The 9,903-nt window shown below is 35.7% G+C and overlaps 1 protein-coding gene across 2 annotated transcripts; it reads right to left on the reverse strand.

Annotated features, from left to right (window-relative positions):
* Positions 1-1,994: 1,994 nt before the first annotated feature.
* Positions 1,995-8,031, reverse strand: LOC306883913 (3-hydroxyanthranilate 3,4-dioxygenase). Of its 2 annotated transcripts, XM_079439437.1 has the most exons (10): positions 7,816-8,031; positions 7,638-7,716; positions 6,710-6,793; positions 6,488-6,594; positions 5,832-5,921; positions 4,069-4,112; positions 3,593-3,738; positions 3,104-3,172; positions 2,912-2,994; positions 1,995-2,727 (listed from the first exon to the last, which is right to left on the reverse strand). In XM_079439437.1, the coding sequence occupies exons 1-10, from the start codon at positions 7,902-7,904 to the stop codon at positions 2,652-2,654; spliced, it is 867 nt and encodes a 288-aa protein (XP_079295563.1). In that variant the 5' UTR covers positions 7,905-8,031; the 3' UTR covers positions 1,995-2,651. The 2 variants fall into 2 exon arrangements, with proteins under 2 accessions (XP_079295563.1, XP_079295564.1); XM_079439438.1 differs by lacking the exon at positions 7,638-7,716 and having other exon boundaries at positions 7,816-7,987.
* Between the last annotated feature and the right edge of the window lie 1,872 nt (positions 8,032-9,903).

A 9,903-nucleotide genomic window follows, 5' to 3' on the forward strand; every position in this document is an offset into this window, starting at 1 on the left:
AAAAGAACATGCTAAAAATCTATGCCTTTGTAATGGGATAGAGTGTTAAGTAGGACTGATAAATGCTACAATGCTAATAAAACAGTCGGTTTCAGAAATAAAAACCACATTCATTTTCTCCATTGAAAAATTGATTATTAATGAACTTCTTAATTTTTAAAGACAGACATACTGTGAACTACAAGGTTGTTAATCAGTGGTGTATTCTTTTGTTGAAGCCATCAGTCCTCATTTGTTTGTTTTAATATTCCTCTTTAACTGCAAAATTCCAGGCAAAAACTACATTAACCATGATTCTGCAAAGAAATCACTATCAATCGGAAGCAAGCAAATCCCACCCACTCGTGTGAAACACTGTAAAAGACAATACCTACTTAAAGTCGGCATGAAATCAAAATTGACTTTATTTACTTTACCATCGCACATTGCTAGTCTTGATGTTAACAATTAATCCGTGCACGTTAAACCGCTGAACAAAATTGTTTGTCTTGGTAATCTTTAATCAAAGTCTGAAAATGCTCCTCCCCTCTAAAATGACGGGCCTTCTCTGATGACATCAGTTTGATGGGTGGGCATGAGCGTAACGTCGGCTGTGTCCAAATTCAGGGTCTGCATCCTTCGGAGTACTCATTTGAAGGATGTTACGTCACAGCGCCGCGACGAAGGCTGTCCAAATTCGTAGGATCCTTCAAATGCGGCCCACAAATACGTCCTCCTTTTCCCCGAATTGGAAGGATGGGTGTGGTGGATCCTTTCCCGTCCTACCTATCCCATAATTCTTTTCGGCAGAGCGTAATGGCGGACGAAGCGAGCGGTAGCGGAGTGGGAGAGGAGTTTCTCTGACAAAACAAGCTAAAGTTTATGCTTCGGCTCAATGAATTTGTAGGAGAAATTAGTAGAATACTTAAAAACAAATAAAAATAGGCTATAATGGCTTACCTGGATGTGACTGTCTTGTAGTCTGATATAAAAAACTCTCAGACAATGAGCAAAGAAAGTATTTAATTTATTTAATTGCTTTATTTCTTCCAAAAGAATTAAAATGAGGAGGATAACTCTTTGTTTGTCCATTTTCCCGCTTCTTGCTTGGCGCTGTCACGGTTGCTAGGCGACAGGATATGAGCAACAGGTAAGGGAGGGAACTGAAAGAAGGGTAGGCTGTCCAAATTCACAAACACCGACTTCTGGGTTTTGCGGACGTCGGAGGATCCCTCCTCCTTCAACCGGGTAGGAAGGATCCTAAGGAGGATGCAGACCCTGAATTTGGACACAGCCGTCCTTAACCACGCCCCTCCAACGGTCAGTTAATTTCTGAATGAAACGCCTACTTTACTACATCCAATCAATTCGCAGTAGAAAAAACAAGCCATGCCCTCTATTTTTCTCATTCAATATTCTGTTTCTCTCGGAAGTACGTCACAATACGGAAGTAAAAACAGTTGCAAACTTCCGGTTCACGCGGACTTTAAATATTTGTATATATTGCATATGCATATTTTGAAACAAACGTAAAATGTTGTTTTGAATACACAATAGGCATTCTTAAAATAATAGTTTTATATTTATCTGTTATTTTTCATGGGATAGTCTCTCTTGTGATGTTGCGATTCACCTTGTAGCTGGTTGCTTTGACTTGCAACTGTTTTACAAATATGTTTTAAAAATCCCTATGGGAAAAATGAATGGAAAATGTACTTCCAAAACCAAGGCTGATGAAAAAGTGAATGCCATTGTTGCTCTGTTTTGCAAAAGTGAACATAAAACTCAGTTTAAATGTCAGGGAAACATTTAGGTAGATTGTACATAACAATGATGATAACAGAAAAACTGTTTATATGTCTAATAACTGCCACTACAGGCAAAAATGGTTGGCACAAAAGCAAAATTCTGGCTATATTGGTATAAAACCAGCTCTGGTACCTCAACAATGTTACCTTAGGCAGCAAATTATCAGCCTTACACAAGTGTTGGAATAAAACTGTCAGGTCTACAGGTTCAACCTTTCCGTTTGCTCTGTTTATTATGCCATGTTTCACTTCTACAGCCCTGCTTTTCAATGAATTGAGGGCAGTGAACCACATCTCACATGTTTACCGCCATTTCTATCACAGTGTGGCCAAGTGTGCTGGATAGCTGCCAGATATACTAGCTAGCTTTAACCACACATTACCTAACACTACCTTAGCTTTTATGCTTTATAAAACTGCTGAGTAGCAGCACATTCTCCAAAATTGGACAGCACCATACCATTTTACATTTTTCATACCTAGAGTACCAACACTGAAGCCAGTCAATTATGTATGACAGTTTTATGAAATTAATTTGTAATTGATGGAATGGGAAAGATATTATGCAATAGATATTTAAAGAAATTACATTAAATCAAGCACTAGTACTAATTATGATGCAGACTTACCATTACAGTAATTGTATTTAAAAACCTTTTCAAGAGTTTTTTATTTAATTTTGTTTATCGACTTGCACTGTCATGTATAGAGAACATATGTCTTGTCTAATAATATGTGAATATTATGATTATCGTGAACATGATACTGTGCTGGTACATAATAAAAACTCCATTCGAAAGAGTGTCATTATTAAAACGGTTGACACATTGGTCCTAAAGAAGTGCTCATGTGTGTTTATGTGTCTCAGTAGGGTCTCTTCCGTTCTGGGTCTTGGGCAACATACAAAGCTACACAATCTTGTGATCGTTTCCACTGATACCTAAAGAAGCCCACACACAAACACAGTGGTGTTAACAAACAGTTACCGTCATTCACACACACTGACATAAATACTTGCTCAATTGGTTTTCTGTCACTGAGATTTCTTATCCCTCACAAAAACTTCTGTCACTTGGCACTTATTAGACTAATAACACAAATGCTCATAAGAATAGCACACTCACTCTGTCTCTCCAAAAATAAGAAGACAATCCCTAATGGACAGGTTGTACTCCTTGCCATTCATGAAGACGCTAGATGACCCCTCCTAAATAAAATACAACAAAAAGTAGGAAAAGAAATGTATAAGGCTGAAATAAAAAAACGGAAGGAAAATAAAACAAGATTACTGAATGAAGAATGGTGTAATGTGTTACCAGTTGCCAGATCCAGCCATCAGTTTTTCTTCTAGAGGTTCCAGATGTCCCAGGACCAAAGAGAAACGTCTAACGGACAGAAAGTCTAAGTCAGCAAATGCATTATTGCCAAAACTGCATCCATCCATCCATCTATAAAGACAGTTGTCAGTAGTCAAATCTAAGATCCATTTCTGAATACTTAACACAACTGTATATCAGTAACTTGCTGTCTTGCTACTCTTGCATGAGTTAAACTAAATTTTACAGGACACAAATGAGTGAACTTGTTTGGGAAGTACTGAGGTTCAAGTTGCAGAAGTTCTGTTTCCTGTTCTTGTAATGGTTGAGTCCATTTGACAGACAGGCTCTGTCTCCCTCCACCTTATGCATACGTCGATATTTTGCTGATGGGAAACTGTCAGACCTCTGATTAATGACCAGGATCTCATCTGACTGACTCCTGCAGGAAGTAGGACTGATTGGTTTAGCTAGGCTTCTTCTCCTCACCTCAGTCTCAAACTGTGCTCCAAACATATCCACCGGCTGACCACTGGCCAGGGCAGGTTTCTGCATTTCCACCCACTCTCTGAAGCAGAACGGTGCCATCACCTTCATTGTGTTGAGTGGGTATGGGGTTGGCTTGATGGGTTCAGCTGCAAAGTTTAAACAGTTACTGAATGAACAGAATTATTCAATATAAGAACTATATATACAAGTAAGCTCAGCACACTGCTTTTGTTTGAAATCTGTTCTGATGAAGAATGCAATTTTCATTTTGGGTGAATTGTGCCTTTAAACTACATGTGAGTGAGGCCTGATACTGACATGCCTTATTATTAAACAAAACCTTCAGCTATAGAGAAGATCAAAGAATTTATACAGAAGACCCCTGAACAACAGCAATATACAGTAATAGCATGTTAAATGTAAGGATATTTCACCTTGTTTCATCATGCAACAGTAAAGTGAACAACTACGTTTACCTGGATCAGGCTTTCCTGTTTTATTCTGTTTGGAATCCATAAACCTGTCATATACAAATGCAATTATTTGTATGTTCATGCATATGCACACAAAATTGAGAAGACTGAGATACCCCAGGGTTTATATGTATTTCAATGCCTAATTATAGTGACTGCATCTAATAAATATTTTTTTTCTACTATTCGTTTGAATTCATTACACATTTTAAATTCATTATAATATATCCGGCTTCAGGCACAACCCTAGAAAAGTGCATATTTGCTATATGTAAATTATGAGGGAAACAAAATTACATTTAAATTACATTTACCACCATATTTGGTTTTATCCAGATACAAATGCAGATCCAAACCATTTTTCCATCTGTATTTGGATAAAGGCTAAAATATTGATATAAATTTGGATAAAAATGTGGTAAATGAATTTACATATAATTTAAATGCCAACATGTGTGTGTGTGTGTGTGTGTGTGTGTGTGTGTGTGTGTGTGTGTGTCTATATACAGTCCACTCCATAAGTACTGGAACGGTAAAGACAAAATTGTTCTGTTGGCTGTGGAGTCAAAACATTTGCAAATATGATTAAAAGATGAATATGAGACAAAACTACAGAATGTCACATTTTATTATTAGCCGTTTCAACACGTATGTTTTACCAAATAAAAAGAACAGCACTTTTAAAGTTCATCCCACTCATTGATGTGAGCATAAGTATTGGGACAGTTGAACATAAGACAGATATAAAAGATTAAAAGCTATTATTTAGTTGCAGATCCCTTGCACACAATCACAGCAGTGAGTCTGTGACCCATAGACATCACCAGACTCTTGGTCTCATCCTTTGAAATACTTTTCCCAGCCTTTAATGCAGCCAGTTCAAGTTTTTGCTTGTTTTGGGGAGTTTCTGCCTTTACTCTGCTCTTCAGCTGGTGAAATTCATGTTCAATCGGAACATCAGTTTTTGGTGCTGGTCAGAGGTTTGTATCTTGCTGTGTAGCACCTGTAATTCTGTGTCAAAGTCTCCTGAGGACAGTAGATTGTCAGAGCATCACCCCAGCATCATCCCTCATCTTCATCCTGGTTTATGTGTGTCATCATCGAATGCAAGATTCAGAATACAGAAGTAATGGATATAACTGATACGACACATTCCCTGCTTTTAATATCTGAAGAATTAATGCAACAGGACACAGCTGATCACTTAGAAAGACCTGTGAGGAAACTGTCCCAATACTTATGCTCACATCAGATAGAGGGATGAACACTAAGTGCGCTGAACTTCTTAGCTGGTAAAACATCTGTGTGTTGAATCACCCAATAATAAAATGTAATATTCTGTAGTTTTGTCTCATATTCATCTTTTAATCATATTTGTAAATGTCTTGACTCCACAGCCAACAGAGCAATTTTGTCTTTATTGTTCCAATACTTTTGGAGGGCACTGTATATATATATATATATATATATATATATATATATATATATATATATATATATATATATATATATATATATATATATTAACATCAAATAATCAATTCAAAATTAATTCAAAGACTGGACTAATGGCTGCTGAAAATTCAGAATTAGTTTTAAAATATATAAATATATTGTATTCAAATACGATGTAAAATTTAAATGAAAAACTAGTAAAATAGTTGTAAGAATACTTAACAATATTACCGTTTTTACTGTATTTTCGTTTAAACATAAAAAGTTAATATCCAGAAAACATGAGGGTTAAAAGCAAATACTAGACTTACTCTTTGATGATGGGAACAAGTTGGGTTCCCAGGTTCTCACAGTAGAACCAACGTTCAAACAAGACATCTGTACTATTATCCACAAAGTACCTAGGGAAATGAAACCATTTTTTATCACAAACACACATTTTTTAGCTTTTATTTAGTGCTGTCAAATGATTAATTGCGATTAATCGCATCCAAAATAAAAGTTTTTGTTCACATAATATATGTACTGTGTATATGTATTATGTATATATAAATACACATAAATGTAAACATTTAAGAAAAATATGTTATGTTTATATATTAAATATATATAAATCTGTAATATAAATATGTACATATTTTCTAAATAGATACTGTATGTGTGTGTATTTATGTATACATAATAAATATTCACAGTACACACATATATTATGTTAACAAAAATGTTTATTTTGGATGCGATTAATCGCGATTAATCGTTGCCCAGCACTACTTTTATTCCTCAATCTAGTAGCATCTAATAGCATTGTGGTCCAGTAAATGTACAGTAATATCCACAGGCAAGTGTATGATCTTGAGGTCACAAGTAATTGATCCCAATGCGTGCTGGAGTTGACTTGAGAGTATGGTTAGTGGACAGGCAGACGTAATGTAGGATGGATGTGTCTGGGAGAAATATGCCATGGTACCTGAGGCCATCTGTCTCAGAGCCAAGCCTCCTCCTCTCCACGACCAACCCTACTGTGTTTGCGTATCTCTGAGGAGAGTGGGGAATCCGTGCTGGAAGCAGGAACATCTGAGAATAGCAGCAAAATACAGAATAAAATGGCTTGACATGAATGCAGTCTGTCAGACAAACAGCAGAGCCATTTCAGACATTGCACCCTGAGACAAATGCGGATGATTCTCACCTCTCCTTCTCGAATGTGTATGTCTTTATGCTTGCCGTTCTCTATCACTTTCAAAACCATGTCACCCCTCACCTGGTAAAAGAGCTGCGACACAAAGGCAAATAAAACAGGAAGTCAGTGAGAGGAATATTAGTGTTCTGTGAACTGGATCTTATAGCTCTCCTTGTTTGCCTTTATTTGAAATCATTAGTCTTGTAACTGTGACCTGTATTACAAATGTAGTGCTGTTGTGACAGAAACTCTTTTTCTGCAAGTGTGATTTCATTTATAGCCTTGGAATGACACTTCATGCTAGATGGGGCCCGTTTTTTCATCCAGAGAAAATCTATATCATTCAACCCTGTGAACTGTATCTGATTCAACTGTTTTACTGTTAAACCTTCACAAAGCTTAAATTACACTCAACAGAAGACTTATTGTGCCTCAAAAGTAAACGCTCATCATGTGTGGAATATCTAGAGCAAATATAGCCATGACTCGGATGGTTTGCACTGACCTCTAGTGACCAAGATTAAAACATTAACCAATGAGTCCTGACTGGCTCACTAGACTAAACTAGGTCATTTTTTTAAAGGTGTGTTATTGTGAGATGTTCAGCAAGAGTCAATTTTATTAACTTCCTGCTGTCGTTTGATTTGGAAATTTGCAAAATGAGAGCTAAAGCAAAAGCAGGTGCAGAAAATCACGCTGTCAATATCAGATCATCTTTAATTATTAGTCATGCGCTCTTGTCCTTTTCCGTCCTGAGTCTAAAGCACTAACCTTTTGTGAAGATCATGGCTAATTCTATTCTTATCACCTGTTAGCCTTCTCGAGTCTGATTCCCAGAATGCAGTGCATTTAATCAAAATAAAAAAGCAAGTCAGCTAGTCTTAAATGAACATGTCATGTTAATTTGTAATATTATCTCACATGAAAAGCACCTCACCTCTTCCCCTTCCTCAATGTGATAATCCTTCCTTACATTTGGACCACCAACATACATAATGTTCAATTGATAAAAGAACCTAAAACACAATGTAAAGACAAGTCTTATGATTTTTATTAATGTGAATATATAAGGAATGTTTTTGTTTGTTTATGAAAGATAATTTGAACACACTTACATTAATTTGTTGCATACAGGTGGCAGGAAAGAACTCTCATTCTCAGCAATCCACTTGTCAATGTTGACATGAAGAGACTGGTTGGTCATTTTTCACTAATTTCAGAATCAACAAGATGCTTGCAATAATCTGAGTAAGCAACAACTGTCTAAGCGTTGGTTTATTCCATCAGGAAATTCCTGACAAACTACCTTTGAGTTATTGAATAATGGGGGCGGTGCTCATACATAGACCTGCAGTATGTGACCGTGAGGTTGAAATCCATGTTTACGCAGCAGTAACCTATCAGTGCTGACACTGCAGCATAAACCTGCATTTCAATAGAGGCCATTGATTTACAGGGTTTTGTGTGGAATAAGTTCTGCATTTGCATGTAAATGACTCAGTTCTGATGGTCCAGCAGGTTCTTGACCCACTTCACCAGTCCATCTTAAGTTCAATGCACCAAAACCCTGAGATAAACTAAATAATAAAATAAAATTTTGATTTTGGTCCTAAGATATCCACTACCCCCATCCAATATCCGAAATTAAATGCACATTTAATGTAATTTATAATGCAAAACTAATTCATTTATTATGCAAAACATTAATCAAAACATATTTAAATACCAGCATTCATACATATATTCTCAGATATTAAGGTTGTGTGTCAGATCAAAAAAACAAAAACAAAAAACAGAATTTTGGTGTGAATTAATTTAGTCACTTAGTAAAAACTGTTTAAATTAATGCAGGTTAAATGGGATTCTTTCATTCTCAAAACCATGAACTAAATTAAAGGATGGATGGATGAATGAATGAATGGCTTTGTGAAATTTAGGGGTTTTTCACAATAAGTTTTTGTGCTTTTTTGTTTGGACCATCAGAGCCTAAAAAAGCATTTTTGATGGCTGGACATTTGTGAGGATGTAGCAAGCAATTGAATCTATTTATGGCTGCAGCATCCTGACGATGTTTGGATGATGCAGTAGCACAACTCCTGCACTATTTCATCCCGTGGCTCGTCTCGGTGGAGTTTAATGAGCTGTTTAAAACAATTTCCTTACTATCAAAATATCATATAAAAAAAAAAACAATGGCTCATATACTAGAAGACACATTCAGGACGAAAAAGTGAAAGTGAAACTGTTTCCCTCAGTAACCTTAAACATAACCTCTTGTAAACAGAAACTGTTGTAATGTTCAGATTCTTACTCTATTGAAATCAATAAAATTCATTTGTGAATACCAGTACCACATATTAATGCTTTAACACATTATTAATTATTCAGAGTTGACAAATCTTTCTTTGTTTTCCTTCTGTTAGACGTGATGTTTTCATAATTTGCTTCTTACAGTAGTTCTGTGAACTTCCACTGAAATCCATCATTTTAATAATAAGCAAACCTTATAAATATAGAAATATGTTGTTCAAATATTGTAATTGTTACCACAGTGTCAAAATTATATATCTGAAATGTAAACATTTTAAAAACTTACCAGATTGAAGGTAAAGTTATAGCGCTGGATACAAATAGGAAGTGTTATGATCCTAGTGATACACTCTGATACTTAATTCCTCATTAGTCATTAATCATTTGCGTACAGTTTCTTAGTCATCTTACATCGAACTGCACATGTGCCTTGCTAGAAGACGATGAGTTAAAGCAGAGATGCAAAGTACAGATCTTAGATTAAAGAATTTATGCTGGAAGTACATGCAGAGAGTCAGTGTTAAAAACATTTCTGCTAAGAGCAACACAAACAAATGAAGCTTCAGCATGATTTATTCATTTATTTATATACTCTGCATGTTATATACAAGCAGTCTTAAAAACACACATTTGTCATTTGTGACCCTAGACCACAAAACCAGTTATAATGGTCAATTTTTCAAAATTGAGATTTATACATAATCTGAAAGATGAATAAATAAGGTTTCCATTGATGTATGGTTTGTTAGGATAGGACAATATGTGGACGAGATACTACTATGTGAAAATATGGAATCTGAGGGTGCAAAAAAATCTAAATATTGAGAAAATCGCCTTTTAAAGTTGTACAAATGAAGTTAGCAATGCATATTACTAATCAGAAATTATGTTTT

Source organism: Barbus barbus, assembly GCF_936440315.1.
Source record: "Barbus barbus genome assembly, chromosome: 18".
Classification (NCBI taxonomy): domain Eukaryota; kingdom Metazoa; phylum Chordata; class Actinopteri; order Cypriniformes; family Cyprinidae; genus Barbus; species Barbus barbus.